General features: G+C 40.7%; 1 protein-coding gene across 16 annotated transcripts in view; it reads right to left on the bottom strand.

Annotated features, from left to right (window-relative positions):
- The window catches only part of LOC105469580 (leucine-rich repeat-containing protein 37A3-like), a 200,424-nt gene that overhangs the window by 97,231 nt on the left and 79,934 nt on the right, over nt 1-23,259 (bottom strand). For 8 of the 16 annotated variants that reach the window (XR_011615924.1, XR_011615923.1, XR_011615922.1 and 5 more), the window contains 6 exons: nt 22,671-22,742; nt 19,862-19,933; nt 16,363-16,434; nt 15,619-15,699; nt 2,580-2,651; nt 1,937-2,011 (listed from right to left, as the gene is read on the bottom strand). Coding sequence is in view for 12 of the 16 variants with exons in the window: in XM_071083362.1 (XP_070939463.1) it covers nt 1,937-2,011; nt 2,580-2,651; nt 15,619-15,699; nt 16,363-16,434; nt 19,862-19,933; nt 22,671-22,742 (444 nt within the window). In the remaining 4 variants the exon portion in view is untranslated. The remainder of the gene's footprint in view (nt 1-1,936; nt 2,012-2,579; nt 2,652-15,618; nt 15,700-16,362; nt 16,435-19,861; nt 19,934-22,670; nt 22,743-23,259) is intronic. The other 8 variants (XM_071083359.1, XM_071083360.1, XM_071083368.1 and 5 more) reach the window with 7 other exon arrangements.

The following is a 23,259-nucleotide window of genomic DNA, read 5'->3' as shown; positions in this document are numbered from 1 at the left end:
TCTAGCTGACAGGAAAGATGCTGCAAGAGGCTGAGGGAAGTGCGGCTAGAGCAGTAAAACAGATCTGACAGCCTGGAGAAGATAAGAAAGTGACCTGACAAAAATGAATGGAGCAGTGCTAAATGAAGGGCCCTTTCCATGCTAATCTTGCATACTGCCCTCAACCAGCCTTAGCATAAAAGAGTTTCTATTTAGCTTGCTATATGGTGGGGTGGTGGCACTATTTAAGTTGCAGTAAAATGTGTAACAAACTCACAATAGGGCCTTGCAGGCATACATATATATACACACACACACACATATCCTGCAAAGAAGGCCAGGCACGGTGCCCCATGCCTGTAATCTCAGCTCTCTGGGAGGGTGAGGCAGGAAGTTCACTTGATACCAGGAGTTCGAGACCAGCCTGGGCAACAATGAGACCTCGTTTCTACAGAAAAAAAATAAAAACAAAAATAAAATTGCAAAAAAGAAGATACCTCACATCATGTATGCAAATTAACTCAAAATGGATCATAGACCTAAATGGATACAATTTCTGGGAGAAGACATAGGAGAAATCTTTTCAACATTGGATTAGACAACAGTTTCTTAAAAGATTTCTTAGGTAAGAAACAAAAAATCACAAGCCATTTAAGAAAAAATTGGTAACTTAAAGCTGATCAAAATTAAAAACTTCTGCTCTTCAGAAAACATTTTTATTTTTTATTTTTTTTTTTTTGAGACAGAGTCCCACTCTGTCGCCCAGGCTGGAGTGCAGTGGTGCAATCTCGGCTCATTGCAACCTCCACCTCCCAGGTTCAAGCACTTCTCGTGCCTCAGCCTCCAGAGTAGCTGGGATTACAGGCGTGGGCCACCACACCTGGCTAATTTGTGTATTTTTAGTAGAGATGGGGTTTCCACACAACTGGAACACTACTCAGCAATAAAAAGGAGTGAACAGCTGTCCCTCGGTGTCTGCAGGGGACTGGCTCCAGGACCCCCTGCAGATACCAAAGTCCACAGCTGAAGTCTTTTATATGAAATGACATAATGTTTGTGTATAGCCTCAGGTATACTTTAAATACCTAATACAGGGTAAAGGATATGTAAATAATTATACTGTATTTTAACTTCTACTGTTTTTATTGTTGTTTTATGCATTTTATTTTTTCCAAATATTCTCCATTCATGGTTAGTTGAATCCATGAATGAGGAACCTGCAGATACAGAGGGCCAGCTGTAGTGATGGGTGCAACAACGTGGATGGTAGCAGAATCTCAAAACAAATTATGCTGAGCGAGGCCAGGCGAGTGGATCACATCTGTAATCCTACCACTTTGGGAGGCCGAGGTGGGCGGATCACTTGAGGTCAGGAGTTCGAAACCAGCCTGGCCAACATGGTGAAATCTCGTCTCTACAAAAAATACAAAAATTAGCCGGGCGTGGTGGCATGCGCCTGTAATCCCAGCTACTCGGGAGGCTGAGGCAGGAGAATCACTTGAACCTGGGAGGCGGAGGTTGCAGTGAGCCTAGGTCATGCAGCCTGGGTGACAGAGTGAGACTTTATGTCTCAAAAAAAAAAAAAAAAAGTGAAGTGAAAGAAGCCAAACACAAGAGGCAACATGCTGTATGATTTCATTTATAAGACATTCTGGAAAAGGCAAAAGTATAGGAACAGAAATCAGATTAGTAGTTAATAGGGGCTGATGCTGGGAGGAGGGGATTGACTACAAAGGGACATGGAGGGCCTTTTTGAGGTGTCAGAAATGCTTTATATTGGGAATGTGGTGGTGGTTATGTAACTATACATTTGTCAAAACTCATCAAACTGTACCCTTAAAAAGGGTGAATGTTAGTATATGAAAATTACACCTCAATAAACCTGATATAAGAAAATAATAAAACAAACCTAAAGAACCAACTAAGTGAAAATAAATCTAAGAAGAGAATAACTTACAGCTTTTCCAGTTCAACAGTCATTGTGAGAATGTTCTTAAGTGTTGTAAGTGGAACTTGCGTTTTTCCCATGTCTCTGAAGAAGAAAGTCGAAACATTCATGATATGAACCCCAATAAAAAATTCTGTACTTAAAAAGATATTTCAAGGACATGTGATTACTTCAATTTTGGCTTCTCTATAAAACAAGCCAGCTCAAGAGTTTATTTGCTGTAGAATTCCGGGGAGCTCTTATTAGAGAAATTTAAGTTGATTTGCATCATCAAATTCATGATATTCAAGAGCAGAACTTACACCTTTTTTTTTAACCATTATCTTCTCATTTTCATATTGCATTTACCATCTTATTTACTCTTTTCTTCATTTTTACAATAATGAATACCTTTGCCCCTTTGCTTTCTTAGTTAAATAATATTCTTCCATGTGTCTACATGTTCCAAATCTATATAGGTTCTTCAACACTGTTCTCTTCCTCTGCTGGCTGTCTTGACCATTATACATCCTCTTTAATTTTTTTCTTTGTCAATAACCCAGTTAAAATTTAAATTATGAAATTTTAGCCTAAATACAAAATACTTAAGTTTGATGAAAAATTTAAAAAGCATAAATCATCTCATGACTCGTGAGAGTACTATAGTACTTACAGATATTTTAATGCTGGCAATTTAAAGAGATACGGATCTTCAACAGTTGTCAGAGGATTGCGATTGAGAATTCTGAAAAATGGAATGGAATTAACCTGAATTTTCAGTATATGAAACTGCAACTAAAATTTATATTCATTTTTTGGTACAGAACTTGTAGGTAAAAAAGAAAAAAATGTTTTCTGTTTTTACCTAATCAATCACCATTAGACTCTGTAAAGCACTATTCCTCTGGGAATTACCCAGGTCTCTAGAAGATAAAGTAGAGGAGAGAACAAGGGGAAGAACTACCAGGGGAAAAAAGTGGATAGCAAAGAAAAAATACGCCACAGAACTTTTCAGGTCAAAAACCCTACAAGTGACTATGTTGGTAGGAAGTGCTGACTGTGTAGCAAACACTATTTCTAGCGTCCTCCATAATTCAAGTTGCTCATCACAATTCAAGTTGTGTTTTTTGTTTTTTGTATTTTTTGGTTTGAGATGGAGTCTCACTCTTGTTGCCCAGGCTGGAGTGCAACGGCTCAATCTCGGCTCACTGCAACCTCCACCTGCCAGGTTCAACTGATTCTCCTGTCCTGCCTCAGCCTTCCAAGTAGCTGGGATTACAGGCACCCACCATCACGCCCAGTTAATTTTTGTATATTTAATAGAGACAGGGTTTCACCATGTTGGCCAGGCTGGTTCTGAACTCCTGACCTCAGGTGATCTACCTGCCTCAGCCTCCCAAACTGTTAGGATTACAGGCGTGAGCCACTGCAGCTAGCTGCTTGTCTTTTATCTTTATAAAGCTTTTAAAATTTATGATTTAATTTGCACAGTTAAAAAAAAATAGGACCAATTACTTTGCTTTATAGCCAAAGAAAAAGGAATAAATCTAAGAGGAGGAACTGGTCAAAACCATACTCTCACTTTCTTCTTGTATGACATCACAGTCTTTCTTACACTGCATGTAATCACCTGTCCACCTGTCAGTCTCCTGGACTAGGAGCTCCTTGAGGGTAGAGATCACATTTTTTTTTTCTTTTTGAGACGGAGTCTCACTGTGTCACCCAGGTTAGAGTGCAGTGGCACAATCTCGGCTCACTGCAGTCTCCGCCTCCCGGGTTCAAGCAATTCTCCTGCCTCAGCCTCCCGAGTAGCTGGGATTACAGGTGCCCGCCACCATGCCCTGTCTTCCCTGTGCCTGGCATGATGTCTGAAATGTATTAGGCATTTAACAAATGTTTATTGAATAAACAAACGGCATTTTGTTTATATGTCAATAAAATGAATAAATTGGTTTTGATGCAAATTTTTATTCCAAAATGTTGGAATCCATTTTCTTTTTAATCCTTTAAAGCGAACAAGAAAAAGAAAAGAAACATGAAGAAATAAAAGAAAATCTGCTTTTAGGTTAACCAAAGAATCATCATTGTACTTCTGCAGAAATTATACAAATAATAATTATCATAGTGAGTATCTACTGGTTTGCAACGTATTTGTGATTAGAATTTCACCTTTAATCCTCACAACAACCTTATGTGGTAGATATTATTGCCCTATTTTATTTTTTTATTTTTTTATTATTGCCCTATTTTTAAATGAGGAAACTGGGGCACAGAGAGGTTATATACCTTGTCCTAGGCCACTAAGCTATTAAACAGTAAAGCTGTAATTTGAACTCGTGTTTAATCTGTATGAAGAAAAAGGGTTTAATTTAACCTTACTTTTTTTTTTTAATTTTTATTTTTGTTCATTCTTTTTCTTTTTCCTTCTTTCCTTCCCTACCCCTTCCTTCTTTCTATTTTATTCCCTTCCTTTCTCCTCTCCCCTCCCCTCCCTTCCCCTCCCCTTCCCTCCCCTCCCCTTCCCTCCCCACCCCAACAGGGTCTCGCTGCATTGACCAGGCTGGAGTGCAGTGGCGTGATCTTTGCTCACTGCAACCTCTGCTTCCCAAGCTCAGGTAATCCTCCTTCCTCAGTCTCCCATGTAGCTGGACTATAGGCACGCACCACCACGCCTGGCTAATTTTTGTGTTTTTAGTAGAGATGGGAGTTTCACCATGTTGGCCAGGCTGGTCTTGAACTCCTGAGCTCAAGTGATCTGCCTGCCTTGGCCTCCCAAAGCCAGCCTTAATGTTGAGAAGACTAAATACAGAAATGCCTTTCAACCTTCTTCTACTCCTCTGGGAGGGCCTCTATGAGAATTACAATTTCTCATTAGCAGTTCACCGCCACGCTTGCCTATAGTTCCAGCTGTTCGGGAGGCTGAGGCAGGAGAATTGCTTGAACCCAGGAGGCGGAGGTTGCAGTGAGCCGAGATCAAGCCACTGCACTCCAGCCTGGGTGATAGAGCAAAATACAGAGGATTACAGTTTCTCTTTTTATGTCTTTCCCCTAATCATTTCCCATGATTAAATAGTTAATTAGTCTATGGTCAATTAGACTTTTTTTTAAGGGACACATTCTCACTCACTGTGTTGCCCAGGCTGGAGAGCAGTGGCTATTCACAGGCACGATCCCACTAGTGATCAGCATGGGAGTTCCGACCTGCTCCATTCCCGAACGGGGCTGGTACACCCCTTTTTAGGCAACCCGGTGGTCTCCTGTTCCCGGGAGGTCACTATACTGATGCTGAACTTAGTGAGGACACTCAATCAGCATAGCATGCTACAGCCCAGAATTCCTGGACTCAAAGGATCCTTCTTCCTTTGCCTCCCGAGCATCTGGGAATACAGGCATGTGCCTGGTGAGCCTTTAGAGATTTAAAACCATGCTGTAAGTGACATCAGTGAAAATGGTGGAATAAAGACATCCGAAAATTCGTCCTTTCATAAAAACAACCACTACCAAAAAAATTGTACAAAAATAAACTTGACCAGAATAAACTTTTTCAGAACTCTAGAAATTTAACCAAAGTCTTGCAGTGACCCCAGGAGCATTTATTCAAGAAAAATGTCTGTAAGAAAAGTGAGATTTGTGTTAACTTGCCTTAGACCATTCCTCACTCTCTAGCTCAGTAGTCGCCTTGAAAAACAGCCCACATCCCCAACCAGAGGGAGCAGAATGGAACTGGAGCTGCTTCAAAGCCTTATTCTCAGTTAACTGTCATGATGTCATCTGTCTGGTGGTTCCCTGGAAGACCTCATTTGAAAGATTTGTCTTTATTTGACCAGAATAAAAGATGTCTAGTGCTAAAGCCTCTCCATAGAGGGTGTTTTTGGAAAACAATTACAGTGTTTTAACATGGCAACTATATTAGGCAACGAATAACAGTTTGAGGGAAAAAGCCTAATCAAAAAGCTTAATAGGAAGAGCTGAGGAGAGATGTCCACGGGAATTTTGAACCAGTCTGATATATCCTTGGGAAACTAGAAGTCCATAAGACGTATTCCTGGCAATTTGGAATGTCGTGCACATGCATAGGGCGGGCTGTCAGCATGGTCAGGAAAGACCTACTAAGTTCTCTCTACTACTTGTGACCTACTACTAAGTTCACAAACTCTCACCCCTGGCTGATCTTGAGGTTCTGCACAAGCAAGAAGTGAAAGCTAAGGCATGGCTGTAAACTGTCTGGCTGAGTGCTAAAGGTATGCCCCAACATGTACACAGAGCCCCTTGGCAAAAACTACATTTATCAGTTTCAAGAATTTAAGTAAACCTCCATTTAATCATTAGCTGATCGGTAAGCTAACCAAGGAGAGACTTCAGTGGCCACACATGATATATAACGCAAGACTTTACCGAAGAAGTTCAGAAAAGTCACTAAATAAATAGCAACTACTAACACAAGCAGCAGTAACACCAAACCCTGGGAGCATGGATCTGATTTTCAGAATTGCTACATTATATTATTTAAAATACTCAATTTTCAACAAAAATTTATGAAAGATGCAAGAAAACAAAGTATGGTCCATACATGTGGTGGGGGCGAGAAATAAGCAGAAATTGTTCCTGAGAAAGACCAGATTTTAGACTTACTAGACAAAAAAAAATTTTTTTTTTGTAGAAGTGGGGACTTTCTAAGTTGCCCAGGCTGGTCTTGCACTCCTGGCCTCAACCTCAGCCTCCCAAAGTGCTGGGATTATAGGCACAAGCCACTACGCCTTCCCTAGAGAAAGATTTAATTCAGCTATTTAAAATATGTTCAAAGAGAGAAACCATTCAGTTCTGTAGACTAGAGAACTAAAGCAAGTATGAAAGCAATGTCTCATCAAATAGAGAATATCAATAAAGAGATAGAAACCATAAAAAGAAGCCAAATAGAAATTCTAGAGTTGAAAAGTATGGTAACTGAGATGGAAAAATTACCAGAGGTTCTCAATGGCACGTTACAGCAGGCAGAAGAAAGAATTGGGAACTTGAAGGTCAATTTAGATATTTACTCTGAGGAACAGAAACAAAAATGAATGAAAGTGAATGGAATCTCAGAGACCTGTTTGTGGAACACAGCATCAAGCTAACAAACATATACATAATGAGAGTCCCAGAAGGAGAAGAACAGAAAAAAGGAGAAAGAACATTTGAAGAAATAATGGCCCCAAACTTCCCAAACGTGATGAAAAACAATCTGCATATTCAGGAAGCTCAAGGAACTACAAATAGGAAGAATTCAGGGATCCACATCTAAACATACTATAATCAAACTGACAGAAGCCAAAGACAGAATATCTTGAAAGCAGCAAGAGAAAAGCAACTCGTCATATACAAGGGATCCTCAGTAAGATTAATAGATGATTTCTCTTCAAAAACAATGGAAGTGCTGGGCATGGTTGCTCACACCTGTAATCCCAGTACTTTGGGAGGCTGAAGGCTCAAGAATTGCTTGGAGTCAGGAGTTGGATACAGCACGGGCAATGTAGTAAAATCCTGTCTCTACAAAAAATTTTTAAAAAGCTGGCCATGGTGGCGCATGCCTGTAGTCCCAGCTACCCAGGAGGCTGAGGTGACAGGATTGCTTGAGCCTGGGAGGTGGAAGCTGGGAGGTGGAAGCGGTGAGTGGCTGCACCACTGCACTCCAGCCTGGGTAACAGAGGAAGACCCTGTCTGAAAACAAAACAAAACAACCACACACAATAGTGAAGGCCAAAAGGCAATGAAATGGCATATTCAAAGTGCTGAAGAAACTGTCAACCAATAATTCTATACCCGGCAAAACTACCTTTGAAATAAAAGAGAAATTAAGATATTCTAGATAAATAAAAACTGGCAGACTTTGATGCTAAAAGACCTGCCCTATAAGAAGTACTAATGTGAATCTGCACAAAGAAATAAAAAGCACTGGCCAGGTGCAGTGGCTCAGCCTGTAATCCCAGCACTTTGGGAGGCTGAGGCTGGAGGATCACTTGAGGTCGAGTTTGAGACCAGCCTGGGAAACATGGTGAAACCCTGTCTCTACTAAAAATACAAAAATTAGCCAGGCATGGTGGTGTGTGCCTGCAGTCCCAGCTACTCAAGAGACCGAGGCACTAGCATTGCTTGAATCTGGGAGGCAGAGGTTGCAGCGGGTCAAGACTGTGCCACTGCACTCCAGCCTGGGCCACAGAGCGAGACTGTGTCCCAAAATAAAGAAAAACACTAAGAAAAAGACACTTACACAATGCAATAATTATAAATCTAGTTGATGAATATAAAGAATATAAAGATGTAATGTGTGACAATAACAGGATAAAAGAAGGGGTGAGAGTGGAATCTTAGAGAAGCAAAGTTTTTATATACTATTGAAACAAAGTTGGTATTAATCTGAACTACAATGTTATAAAATTAAGATGTAGCTGAGACCACAGGTGCGCACCACCACACTCGGCTAATTGTAAAAAAAATTTTAGAGATAGGGTCTCACTATGTTGCCCAGGCTGGTCTCAAACTCCTGGTCTCAAGCAATCCTCCTTCCTTGGCCTATCAAAGTACTGGGATTATAGGTACGCACCACTGCATCTGGCCACAAACATTTTGTTTTTTTATTTTGCATTTTTCAAGACAGGGTTTCACTCTGTTTCCCAGGCTGGAGTGCAGTGGCACAATCATGGCTCACTGCAGCCCCGACCTCCCGGCCTCAAGTGATCCTCCTGCCTTAGCCACCTGAGTAGCTGTAACTACAGGCGTTTGCCACCACACTCGCTAATTTTTAAATTTTTTTGTAGAGATGAGGTCTCAGTATGTTGCCCCAGCTGGCCTTCAACCTAGGCTGAAGCAATCCTCCCACCACAGCCTCCCAAAGTGCTAGGATGACAGGCGTGAGCCACTGCACTGCACAAATACAGAAGACCAAATTATTAAAATTAGGAATGAAAGAGGGAACATTACTATTGTTTTTTTTTTTTTTTTTTTTTTTTTTTTTTTTTTGAGACGGAGTCTGGCTCTGTTGCCCGGGCTGGAGTGCAGTGGCCGGATCTCAGCTCACTGCAAGCTCCGCCTCCCGGGTTTACGCCATTCTCCTGCCTCAGCCTCCCGCGTAGCTGCGACTACAGGCGCCGCCACCTCGCCCGGCTAGTTTTTTGTATTTTTTTAGTAGAGTCGGGGTTTCACCGTGTTAGCCAGGATGGTCTCGATCTCCTGACCTCGTCATCCGCCCGTCTCGGCCTCCCAAAGTGCTGGGATTACAGGCTTGAGCCACCGCGCCCGGCCTACTATTGTTCTTAGAGACATAACAAGGATTATAATATGAATAAAAAGGATTGTATATATAAAGAATATATGCTAATAATTAGATAACCTGGATGAAACAGACACATTACCATAAAGATATAAACTACTGAAACTGACTTTAGAAAAAACAGAAAATCTGAATAGACAGACCTACGTCAAGTAAAGAGATTGAGGTAGTAATCAAAAAACCTTCCACAAAGAAAAGCTGAAGACCAGCAGGCAGCTTCACTGGTGAATCTACCAAATACTTAAAGAAGAATTAACACGGATCCTTCATAAAGTCTTTCAAAATATAGATGAGGAGAGAACATTTCCTAACTTATTCTATGAGGGTGATATTACCCTGGTATCCAAATTAAACACATCACACACAAAAAATTACAGACCAGTATTTCTCACGAATGCAGATGGAAAACTGCTTAACAAAATCTGGCAAAACAAATTCAACAGAGCATTCTGTAAACATGGATCAGATAATAATAGCGCGATTCTCCAAATTGAGCTATGGTTTCACTACAATTTTTTTTTAAGTAAAATTTTCATTTATTGGCCGGGCATGGTGGTTCATGCCTGTAATCCCAGCACTTTGGGAGGCTGAAGCAGGCAGATGATCTGAGGTCAGGAGTTCGAGACCAGCCTGATCAACATGCTGAAACCCCGTCTCCATTGGAGTCTCACTGTCGCCCAGGCTTGAGTGCAGTGGTGTGACCTGGGCTTACTGCAACCTCCGCCTCCCAGGTTCAAGTGATTCTCCTGCCTCAGCCTCCCAAGTAGCTAGGATTACAGGCGCCCGCCACCACGCCCTGCTTATTTTTGTACTTTTAGTAGACACGCATTTCACCGTGTTGGCCAGGCTGGTCTCTAACTCCCGACCTCAGGCCATCTGCCTGCCTCAGCCCCTCAAAGTGCTGGTATTACAGGCGTGAACCACTGCACCCTGCTAACATATCCTCTTTCTAAAAAGCTGCATATATTGCAAAGTATTGGAATAGGAATAACATAGCATTTAGGTTGGGCATTTAGGTTGATTACGTGTCTGCTATTGTCAGCACAATTCTTATCAAAATCCCAGCTGGCTTCTTTCCAGAAAGTGACAAGCTAGTTCTAAAATTCTATGGCAATTTAAGGCACCCAAAATAGCAAAATAATCTTGCAAAATAACAAAGTGGGAAGACTCAAATGTCCCAATTTCAAAACCCAAATCAAATCTACAGCAATCACAGTGTGATACTGGAATGTGGACAGACAAATAAATCAACAGAATAGAATTGACAACCCAGAAATAAACCCTCGTATTTACGGCAAATTGATTTTTGACAAGGGTGCTAAAACAGTTCAGTGTGGAAAAAATGGTTTTTGTTTTTTTTAAATGGTGGTGGAACAACTGAATATCTTTTTGCAAAATAATGAAGGTGGAACCCCTACACCTCACACGATTATAAAAATTAATGCAAAATACATCAAATACCTAAATGTAAGAGCCAAAATGATAAGACTCTTAGAAGAAAGCATGGGAGTAAATCTCGTGACCTTAAATTAGACAAGAGTTTTTTTCTTCTCCAAACTGTATTTTTTTCTTTTAAATCAATTTTTGTCTTTTGAATTTAATGAACTATTACTAGCTGAAGGCAGCCTGACATGGTGAAAGGAATGTCAGACTAATGAAAGGTACACAGCCTGATTTAAAACCAAACCCTGAACCTTCTTAAAGAAGAATAAGACATTTTATACACAAACATGACACCAAAAGTACAAACAACCAAAGGAAAAATAGATAAATTAGATTTTATGAAAATTAAAAACTTTTGTGCATCAAAGGACACTGTCAAGAAAGTCACAGAATTCACAGGATGAGAGAAAATACAGGCAAATTATCTGTTAAGGTCTAATATCCAGAGTATCCAGAAGATATACCGAATACTTGTAATTCAATAAAAAGACAAATCAATTTTTTAAATGGGGAGAAGATTTGAATAAATATTTCTTTAAAGAAGCCATATAAATGGCCCATATGCACATAAAAATGTTCAATGTCTTAAATCATTAGGGAAATGTCCATCAAAAACCACAGCGAGATACTAGATACTACTTTACACTACCTGGAATGGCTACAATGAGAAGAGATAGACGACAGTGTTGACAAAGACATGGAGAAATTGAAACCCTCAAACATTGCAGGTGGAAGTGTAAAATGGAGCAGCCACTGTGGAAAACAGTTTGACAGGTCCTCAAAAAGTTAAACGTAAGAGTTGCCCTATGATCTAGCAATTCTGCTAGGGATGTACCCTAGAATTAAAAACATGTCCACACAAAAACGAGTACATGCATGTCCACAGCAGCATTATTCATAAATGCCAGAATAAAGTAGAAACAACCCAAATGTCCACTAAGTGATGAATGGATGAACTGATACAGTGATGGCTCCATACAATGGAATATCACTCAGCCTTGAAAAGGAATGACACATGCTGCAACATGGGAGGACCTTAGAAACAACATGCTTTGTGAAAAGAAACCAGACACAGAAGGCCACATACTGTATGATTCATTTATATGAAAGATCTAGAATAGGCAAATCCACAGGGACTCAAAGTAGATTAGCAGTTACCTGGGGCTGAGGGAAGATAGCAATGGGGTGACTGATTCTCCTCCCTCAGCTTTCAGAGTAGCCGGGATTATAGGTGCCCATCTCCATGCCTGGTTAATTTTTCTATTTTTAGTAGAGACGGGGTTTCACCATGTTGGCCAGGCTGGTCTTGAACTCCTGAGCTCAAGTGATCCACCCATCTAGGCCTCTCAAAGTGCTGGGATTACAGGCATGAGCCACCATGCCGAGCTGTGAGCCTATATCTTAATCAAAGTCCTGAAAATAACCTTGAAGAAGACTCCCTGAAAATGAGGAACAACAGGAGAAGCAAGGGACCTGGAATCTGCAGACCTGGGTTGGAATTCTGGCTCTGTCACTTTCTGGTGAAGTGACTTGAGTAATGAACATGAGCCTTTCTGGGTAGCATTTACAGCACAAGGCAGTTTGAGGAAGCAATGAAAGAGCATGTGTATAGTGCCTAGCAGTGCGCTGGACACAGTGCCGGTGCTCAGCCGTCATGTCACACCAGCACTGACCAGTGAGCATGAACCCTGGGGATGCCCAGAGCTGGTACGGCCAGGAGCTCCGGAAGCATGGGATTCTCAGAGGGAAACGGAGCTCACTGCTCTAAAAGTCCTATTCAAGTTCAAAAATAAGATACAATGCACACAAAGCCAAACTGACATCATTCAGCTCCTATTACAGGGGAACTAAGAGCTGCATCGAAAATTACTTGCAAAGCTGGTAAGTGGTTCTGCCACTTATTAGCCATGTGAACCTAAGCAAATTACCTAGCGTCTCTGAGTTTCAGCTTCCTCATCTGCAAAATGGAAATGATAATAATAACCGCATTGCAAGAGTTGCTGGAAAAACGAAAATGAGATATCATAGGAGGTAACATGTATAGAGCATTTACCATATGGCAAGTTCTGTTCTAAGAACTTCGGACATGTTATCTCACTTGTATAAGTACTTAGGTGCCTACAACCTAAACAGGACCTAGTAAATGTAAGTACTGAAAAAATGCTATGGGGCAGAGGAAGAAATGCTGAGCTTCTGTGAAAAGAGAAGACAGCTTGTTACACAGGTGAGAAGAATAAGCTGCAGCTGAGAAGAAAAGTATAAGTTGCTACGTGTGACAATCTCAAGACTTTTCAACCATTACAAATTTAAACAGCCACCCTAAATCACCCCAAGGACAGACGCCAGTTGTTCTTTTCATCTGTAATGTTTATGCCTCTCTGAATCCGAGAAGCAGCTGCCAGGGTTCCAATACATACCAAAGCATGATGACAATACCCTCAACTGCGCACACTTCTGTGCATCTACCGCCGTGTAAAGGAAGCTGATGTCAGTAGACTGGGGGGCACAACAAGGCATGTTTGTGAACGAAGCTCAATTTGCCATCACGGGGTGGCCACACCTACCTCACTAATATTCTAATAGTGGGATAAATAATTCAATAGGGATAAAGCCTGGATTTTGCTCTGATTCTCTCTTAGGGCTTACATTCTTGGCATGATACTGATGCGCCACAGACAAGCCAATATGTGAGTGTGCTCTATCGGAATAAAGTACAGCCGTTCTACACTGCAAAGTCATCCAGTTTCTAAAATTATTGTTAGAACCAATGAAGTGACTAAGAGAATTTTTTAAAATAAGCCATCAGTCTGGACCTGTGCATGGGAATGAAGAAGCACTTTAAAGTCAGAGAAAAAATATAAACTTACTTAACATTTAGGATTATCAACCACTGCTACTTTTCCATAAACCATTTCATTCATCATTTCATCTGTAAGAGATAAGATTATTGCCCCCATTCAAAGGGGGACTTTGATAGTTAGCTGCCTGGTCCTTCTTGCTTGGATGCCCTGCAAATAAATGTCCTCCTTTCCCCAATGCAAAACCTTGATATGGTTGTTTGGCTTTACTGTGCTTGGGCCAGCAGAACCCAGTTAAGTCCACTAATAAGCTCTTGGTTTGTCTTTGAGATGGATTTCAGATTCAAAATAGACTGACCTTATCACACTGCTAACCTGGCCAGTCAGTATCAATAACATAGAGGCTTTATTCAAGAGATGCACTGGGTTGTGAACTATTGGAACCCAGGGGTGATTTCAGGATTTTGTGGGGCCTGAACCTTATCTAGTAAAAACATTTTTAAAAAAGTATGAATACAAAAATTTCCAGGGGCCCTCCCAGGACCTTGGAAGGGCCTGTGCAAGTGAGAAGCCCTGAAGCTTAGGCTCTATTCAATTCATCATCCAGCAACCACAGCTGGGGCCTCTTTTTGTTGTTTGTTTTTTACAAACTTATGTAATGCCGGGAAATATATTGTTTCAACTTACAAACACCACAAAATGGTGTCATAAAATTACTGGCACCTTCCCATGGCAACTTGCCTTTGGAAAGAAATGCAATGGGCCTATAGGTCACATGTGCCAAATATGACTCTGCAGTGTAGCTTTGTTTACCAGAAAGATTTGACCCAAACAAAGGAGCCCAGCCCCTAACACACTTGGTGTGTTGAGACCCTTGTGCCAATCTCTGAAAGTAACTGTGACTTAGTTTGAAGGGTTCAGCTCTATTCTGTTTATATGAAATGAGTATTAATTTCCAGTATCAGCTGGCTCTGATTTTTTCATCACCATGAAGCAAATGCCCTTTTCTGTTAAGATGAACACAGAAACTCGAGATAAGCAAGTTAGTGTCTCCTCAAGTCTTTCTTACCACCACCCATTCCTGCTTTGTCCTCTCCTGGTCACCCTGCTGTACAGATCCCCACATGGCTCTCGTATGTTTCCCATCAGCAGCCGCTTCCTCCTTGAGGAATGAAAGTCCCTTGGGGACAAAGTCCTCATCTTGGTGTGTCTTTGAGATGGATTTTTTTACCCCTGGCGCTTAGTAGAGTACCTGGCACAAACGGACATGGCACTCAGTGAATGTTTTTGAGTGAATTCATCAATTTTTATCAACCGTGATTCCAGTGTTTTCCTGGCGTTTCCTACATAATTGTAGTGAAGCTGGCTAGATGATGATGATGATGATGATGATGATGATGATGATTATCCACTTCCCGGGTTCCAGCCATTCTCATGCCTCAGCCTCCTGACAGCTGGGATCACAGGCACCTGCTACCACGACCTACTAATTGTTGTATTTTTACTAGAGACGGGGTTTCGCCATGTTGGCCAGGCTGGTCTCAAATTCCTGACCTCAAGTGATTCTCCCACCTTGGCCTGCCAAGGTACTGGGATTACAGGTGTGAGCTGCCATGCCCGGCCCTGTACTTTGGATTTAACTTTGATTCCTGCTGATATGCAGAGTTTCTAACTGCTTAAATGTCTGCAACATTTAGCTGCAAGTAAGGAAGAGCTTAACACAGATTCCTGCAGGGGCAAAAAACTGCACCACTAAGCCCAGCCAGTTTTTTTGTATTTTTAGTAGGGACGGGGTTTCACTATGTTGCCCAGGCTGGTGTTGAATTCCTGACCTCAGGTGATCCGCCTACCTCGGCTCCCAAAGTTCTGGGATTACAGGCCTAAGCCACCCAGACCAGCAACAAGGCTAAGTTGAGGGTCACTTCTTTGATACCTTTTCTTGCCGATGCATAGGTCAGAACTAGCACAAGCAGAGCAGGTCATATATAAGCTATGTACGTCTCTTGGCCTCTTTGTACCTTAGTTTCCCCATTTGAGAAAAACGAATGGATCTTAAGATATACTTTTCAGAATTCATAAAGGGCTTATACCCAGCTAACTAATAATTGTATGAGTTTTTATACATAAATAGTTCTTTACATGTATTCATCTTCTATTTCACTTACAACTTGTATAAAAACTGCATTCCGTGCCAGGCCTGAAATGTTCCAAAGCTCAGTTCTGTGAGTAAATTGCAACCAAGATTTCTACAAAAAAAAAAAAAGACACAAGCCAAAGGAAAAAAAAATTGTTTCAGAACATTCATCATTTGCCATGATTCTAATTTATATAGGATGGAATATAACCTCAATCCTTCCTGTATGCACTAAGGAAATCTCACTGTGGAAGATACTGGCTTATGATTTATTCTTTAACATTGCACATGTGGTGCATTAGCTACAAAACAGTGAACGCTCAGTAAATACCTGTGTGAAGTGTGAAGTGATCTTTATTTCCCTAGAACAGGATTTCACAACTTCAGTGCCATCGACATTTTGGACTCTATAATTGTTTGCTGTGGGCATTTGTCTTGTACCTTGGAGGATGTTTAGCAGCATCTCTGGCCTTTGCCCACCAGATGCCAGGAGCACACCCACAGTTTTGTCAATCAATACTGTATCCAGACATTACCAAATGCCACCTGAGTAGAAAATCACACCAGCTGAGAACCACTGCTCTCTGATGATTCACTATGATCTGTGTCATAATTCTCACACTAATCCTTGCTAGAGACAAAAAGGATTTGCTCTATAATTTTAGTAGCTTTCTACTGGTAAAACTTTAATCATATTTCAAAATGAATAGCAAAGAAGTTTATAATTAAGTTTTATAAAAATGCCAAATACAATATAGTTATATGTGTAACTTACATAAACTGCAAAAATGGTAGTGGTTCAAATGTACGTCTTTCAATAGACTGTATTTTATTGCAGGATAAATCTCTAGAAAAAGCAAAAGGAAAATATCGCCTTGGTTAGTTATTAAATGTCGATTAGTATGAATAATAGCAAGAGTTTAGAATAATATTGAATACACATTTTTCACCTCAACTCTAAACGTTTGGACTTGTATTTGAACTTTCCAGAGCCCCTAACCCTGCCCATACCTCTCCTAGAGTCTCACCTTCGTGTTTTTAATAAATATACAACTTAACAAACTTTGGAATCAATTTCTCCTGAGAGGAGTAGACTTGATTAGATGCCCTTTAGTAGTCTCACCAAATTGTAGATTATGAGCTCAAAGTTTTTCTCTCTATATATAATTTCTAATATTAAAAAAATAGTCGGGCCGGCCGGGCGCGGTGGCTCAAGCCTGTAATCCCAGCACTTTGGGAAGCCGAGACGGGCGGATCATGAGGTCAGGAGATCGAGACCATCCTGGCTGACACGGTGAAACCCCGTCTCTACTAAAAAATACAAAAAACTAGCCGGGCGAGGTGGCGGGCGCCTGTAGTCCCAGATACTCGGGAGGCTGAGGCAGGAGAATGGCGTGAACCCGGGATGTGGAGCTTGCAGTGAGCCGAGATCTGGCCACTGCACTCCAGCCTGGGCGGCAGAGCGAGACTCCGTCTGAAAAAAAAAAAAAAAAAAAAAAAATAGTCGGGCCATGCGTGGTGGCTCACGCTTGTAATCACAGCACTTTGGGAGGCCGAGGCTGGCAGATCCTGAGTTAAGGATATCGAGACCATCCTGGCTAACACGGTGAAACCCCGTCTCTACTAAAAAATACAAAAAATTAGCTGGGCGTGTTGGCGGGCGCCTGTAGTACCAGCTGCTTGGGAAGCTGAGGCAGAAGAATGGCGTGAACCTGGGAGGTGGAGCTTGCAGTTAGCTGAGACTGCACCACTGCACTCCAGCCTGGGCAACAGAGCGAGACTCCATTAAAAAAAAAAAAATTTCCTCATATTTATACAACTTCCTAGTTTAGGTCTGTTTTCCTAAGCCAGTTCAATATCAGAAGAAATAAAAGACATCCTTTCACATCATCTGAAAGGAAATTACCCCTTTACCTAACACATAACTTTGAACTGAATTCAAATATGATTTGAATTAAATCATATTAATAGAATTTCTATCATATTATTAGAAATTCATTTTTGGTTTTATATTGCTTTAATATTTTATGAAAGCAATTTCTTCAGTTATACAACGATGGGGCTTCTCCCTCCCTCTTTACCTGGATGGAATAATGCTGTCTGGCTGATGTCTCCATCTCTAGTCTCTCCCTTCCTAAACTATCCTGCACACAGTCATCAGATAAACTCTCCATAAGTGGTTTGCAAAGACCAGCATTTCCTGGGAAATTATTGAAGATGCAAATTCTTGGTTCCACTCTAGACCAACTGAATCAGTAACCACGAGGGCGGAGTCCGGAACTGAGTTCTAACGCGCCCTCTCAGTGATTGTGATGCAGATCTATCTACAGCACTGCTGCAGTAACACGGTTCCCCATGATGGCTCCTCAGCTTGGCATTCAAAGCCCTAGAAGATCTGGCTCCAATTTCCTACTCTCCCTCCTTGTACTCTACAGGTACTCATGGTATTCCTCGAACACTTTCCTGCGCTTTGCCCTTCTCCCATTTTCCTTTTGCAAGTTTAGAATACATTCCCCAAGATGTCTGTCCGATGTTACACGATGGCCCTTCAAAGTCCTATTCAAACGGCATTGTTCTAGTAACATCCTCCTGGGTCCAAATTGAAGACATTTTCTCCTTTTCTGTGCTCCAGAAATAATTTATCCCTCCTATGCTGCAGAAACAATGTATCCCTCCTAGTGCCCACATCCATTTATTCTTTTTAATGTAGTTATTTTCCATCCAATTTCTTCTGAGTATAAATTCCTTGCAAGCATGGACTAGGTCTTGCTCATCTGCATTGCCCACCATGTTTAAAACTGACACATGGAAAAAAAGTAAATTCAAATATTTGTAAAATAAATGAATAGCTGGGGGAGTGAGTAGAAGGAAAATGACTATTTTAAAGAAAATGTAGTTTTATTACTTCATGGCCACTGTGGCACTTTGGCATCCACTTGAGGGTCTTTACACCCACTTTCCTTAATTCCTCTACATTTGAAAGAATCTGTTTGCAAAACAGCGTCACTAATGAGCTTAGTAAGGATTAATGACATACACACCTCTATGGACAAAGGATAAGAATCAAACTTTCATAACAATGAACATAGTATCTTCTTGTCTCTAAACAGACAGAAATACTATGCAGGTATCACTTTCTTGGTAACAGATTTGGGGAGATAGTATTTTGTAATTGGTGAAGAGTTAGGGGCATTTCTGATATGCTTCTTAGTGTAAACATTTCTAGCTCTGCCACTTAACCATCATTTTAAACATCTCTTTTCATATAACAATTCCTGAACTGAAATCTTTAATACCAGTCTATTCTCCTGGGAGCTTAATATTCTTGATAATATTATTTATATAATTCAGCTGATTTTTTTTTTTTTTTTTTTTTGAGACAGAGCCTCGCTCTGTCGCCCAGGCTGGAGTGCGGTGGCCAGATCTCAGCTCACTGCAAGCTCCGCCTCCCAGGTTCACGCCATTCTCCTACCTCAGCCTCCCGAGTAGCTGGGACTATAGACGCCTGCCACCACACCTGGCTAATTTTTTGTATTTTTTAGTAGAGACGGGGTTTCACCGTGTTAACCAGGATGCTCTTGATCTCCTGACCTCGTGATCCGCCAGCCTCGGCCTCCCAGAGTGCTGGGATTACAGGCATGAGCCACTGCGCCCAGCCAATTCAGCTGATTTTTAATAAATGTTAATTTAATTTCCATTAAATTACCAAAACATTCTGGATTAATGACGTTCAAATGAATGTAGATGGTCTATATCTTCTCCTTTAGGCAACAATCTGAAGTTAACTTTAATTCCTTTCATCCTACTAAACCAACTTTTTCAAATCTTTTTTTTGTGAAGTCAGACAGTAAATACTTTAGGCTTTGTGGGCCACATGTGATCTCTCTCACATATTTGTCTTTGTTTCTTTTCTTTTTCTTTCACAGTCCTTTAAAAATGCAAAAATCTTAATGTGCTATTTATCTATTAGTTGTAGACTGAATAGAAGAAGATGGTGTGTGAACACTTATAAAACAAGGTTCATACGGGTGTCAGTCACTGCTCAGATCTTCTTACCATGTGAAATTTTTTTCTGTCTGTATTTCGTCTATGGAATTAAAAAACTAAAAATGCATAGGAGGTAGCTAATACTAGAGATGGGCAAACCTATACAAACTTACAGAATTGCAGAATTTTGTTGCTGGAAGAAATCTTAGAGATTATCTAATTTGAACCCCTTATTCGTTTTACAGATTATATGACTAAAAACTCATAAATGTGATTAACTAACTTACAAATACTGGAGGGATAGCAGGCCTTCAAATGAATCCTTATGTAATTCAGTCAAATAATTTTCATTGAGAATTCTGGAAAATGAACAAGTTATTTCTAGATTAAAATGCAAAGTACAACTATTTGCCGCACAGGACTATGTCCTGCATGTGGGGGAAAGCTGGGTCATGGTCGTTTCAAGACGGTGGTATCTGCTCTGCTTTCATTCAAACCTTTTCTTACATTTTCCTTTTTGTGTCCATCTCTCTCCACCACCACCACCACCACACACACACACACACACACACACACACGACACCCCTAGCCACTCTTCCCACCAAATTGTATATTTCATGCCTCCTCTCTAGATCACAAAATCCCTTTCAGAATCCACCTCTGGGTGGCACCAAGATCAGCAGAACCTCCATTTCCTCCTCTTTCCCTAAACCTTATTATGAAAGCCCCACATGGAACCATGTCGGGGCTGCAAGTGAAGCCATTCAACCTTTTTCCCCATCAAAAATATGTGAGAACTACAATGTGCATAAAGTACACAGGAGATCAATGTTCCTTATATTTAATTTAATTTAATTTCTGAGACAGGGTCTCACTCTGTTGCCAGACTGGTCTCAAACTCCTGGCTCAAGTGATCCTACTGTCTCTGCCTCCCAAAGTGTTGTCATTGCAGACATGAGCCACCTCACCTGGCCAAATATTCAGTTTAATAATTATAAAGCAGATACCCATGTAAACATTGTTACCAAAGATCATTGCTAGCATCCCAGAAGCCCCAGTGTGCCCCTTCCCATCATATCCCTCTCTCTAACCCTAATAGGTAACCACTATCCTGACCTTCGTAATAATTTTCTTGTTTTTAAAATGTAGTTCTGGCCTGGCAGCTCACACCTGTAATCCCAGCACTCTGGAAAGCCAAGGCGGGTGAATCACCTGAGGTCATGAGTTTGAGACTAGCCTGGCCAACATAGTGAAACCCTGTCTCTACTAAAAATATAAAAATTAGCTGGGCATGATGGCGGGCACCTGTAATTCCAGCTACTCGGGAGGCTGAGGCAGGAGAATTGCTTGATCCCGGGAGGTGGAACTTGCAGTGAGCCAAGATTAAGCCATTATACTCCATCCTGGGCAACAAGAACAAAATTCCATCTGAAAAAATAAAGCAATTCTCCTGCCTCAGCTTCCCAAGAAGATGGGATTAAAGGCATCCACCACCACACCTGACTAATTTTCATATTTTTAGTAGAGATGGAGTTTCGCCCTATCGGCCAGGCTGGTCTCAAACTCCTGACTTCAGGTGATCCGCCCACCTTGGCCTCCCAACATGTTGGGATTACAGGCATGAGCCACTGCGCCTAGCATGTGTTTTATTTTTAATTTAGAACTCATGCATGACTTGTCTATATATGTTGAACTAATGATGTGACACACAAACTGTTATGAAAAATGTCCGTTACTTCGAATGTAAGCATTTTTTCCAAAATCATTTATGTGTCTAAACCAATTCCTTCTATAAATCAGTAAGAAAATGATAAAACAATTCAATAGGAAAATGAACAAAGGCCAGAAAACTCAGAGAAGAAACACAAATGTTCAATAAACATATAAAGACATTTAGTTAAATTCATGAGTAATCAGAAAAATTCAACTTTAGATGGAATCCCTTTTATTCATCCATAACTTCAACAAAAAGTTGGAGAATACCCAGTGGTGAAAGGTGTGGGGATATGAATGCTGTCATCTTCTCCTGACAATAGAGTAAGTTGGGACATTTTTGAGGGCCATTAAAATTTTACATCTACATAATCTTCACCCTAACAATTCCATTTCTAGATATCTATTCTACACGAATACTTGCCCATGTTCACAAAGAAGCATGTACAGGGATTTCATTGCAGCAATGTATGTAACAACAAAACTAAGCATAATCTAAACATTCATCAATGGGGGAATAATTAAATAAACTATGATGCATCCAGACTATGGATGATGCAGGAGTTTAAATGAATGGGGTGACCCTCTGAGTACTGGGAAGGAAACAAATCTAAGGCATGTCATGAAGTCAAAGAATCAAGTTGCAAGATGTTACCACTTATGTAAAGAAAAAAATTTAAAGACCACACAACAAATCTATTTTGCTTTATGTAAATATGTATGTAGGCAAATGGGAAAAAGTCTGGAAGCATGTACACTAAATGCAGAGTAGCATTACCTCAGGGATGCGGGAGTAGGGCACAAGGGGCGTTTTTGTTATATCTGTTATTGCATTTTTACACATTCAAAATAGAATCATGGGCTGGGGATGGTGGCTCATGCCTGTAATATTAGCACTTTAAGAGGCCAAGGTGGGAGGATCACTTGCGTCCATGAGTTCAAGACCAGCCTAAGCAACATAGGAAGACCCTGTCTCTACAAGAAATACAAAATTAGGTGGGCGTGGTGGCGTGCACCTGTGGTCCCAGCTAATTGGGAGGCTGAGATGGGAGGATTACTTGTGGCTGGGAAGTGAGATGTGACTGTGCCACTACACCCCAGCCCAGGGGACAAAGTAAGACCCTATCTCTGAAAAAAAAAAAGAGGACAAAAAAGAACATAACCATGTATTATTTTTATGATAAAAAATAAATTTAAATTGCCTCTTAAAGAGAGCGTACCACATTTAATTTTAAAATAACCATAGAATTGCCATCAACAGAGGTTGATTTGGGGTATGAGGGGAAGTATCTTTTCTCAGAGGTACCGACCTCAAAATTCTGGACCGAGAAGGATCTTACAATGCAGTTAGTTTTTTGTCATATTTGGAGAGAATATACTCACAGTTTCTCGGTCCAAATGTATGCTTTCCATACATTTCCATCAATGTACGAAATATAGTTTCCTTGGAAATTTCTGTGAAGAAACACAGTTTATATCCTTGAATAGGTAGGAAAAGAATGAACAGGATAAATAAAGGAATCATGGCAACCTTGTCGAGGATATTCAGAAACAGAAAATAACACCTGCTTTCTCATTTCCAGAGCAATCAGCTTCCCAGTTTGCACAATTCATCAAGAAACAATGCGGGGCCACTGGCACAAATGATGAGGCATCTCCCGGAAGCTTAACTTCCTATGCATCCCATCTCTTGGACAGACAGTGCCAGTTAATTATTTTGAATGTAAGTATTTTATCCAAAAGCACTTATGTGTTTAAACAAACTCCTACAAATCAACACAAAAATGGTAAATAATTCAACAGAAAAATAGGCAAAAGCTTATCACTATCAATAAATAAGCAGAAAGAAACCCTATGCCAGGTAGCACCAAAGCTTTGCCCTCTGCTGAAACATCCTAGGCTTTTTCTTTCCACTCTTATTACAACCATCTGATTTGGCCCCTTCACACTTTACTCCTACGTTTTGCGAGAC

Source organism: Macaca nemestrina, chromosome 17 (assembly GCF_043159975.1).
Source record: "Macaca nemestrina isolate mMacNem1 chromosome 17, mMacNem.hap1, whole genome shotgun sequence".
NCBI classification, from domain to species: domain Eukaryota; kingdom Metazoa; phylum Chordata; class Mammalia; order Primates; family Cercopithecidae; genus Macaca; species Macaca nemestrina.
The sequence above is the reverse complement of the archived record's forward strand: the minus strand, read 5'-3'. Positions and strand labels throughout refer to the sequence as shown.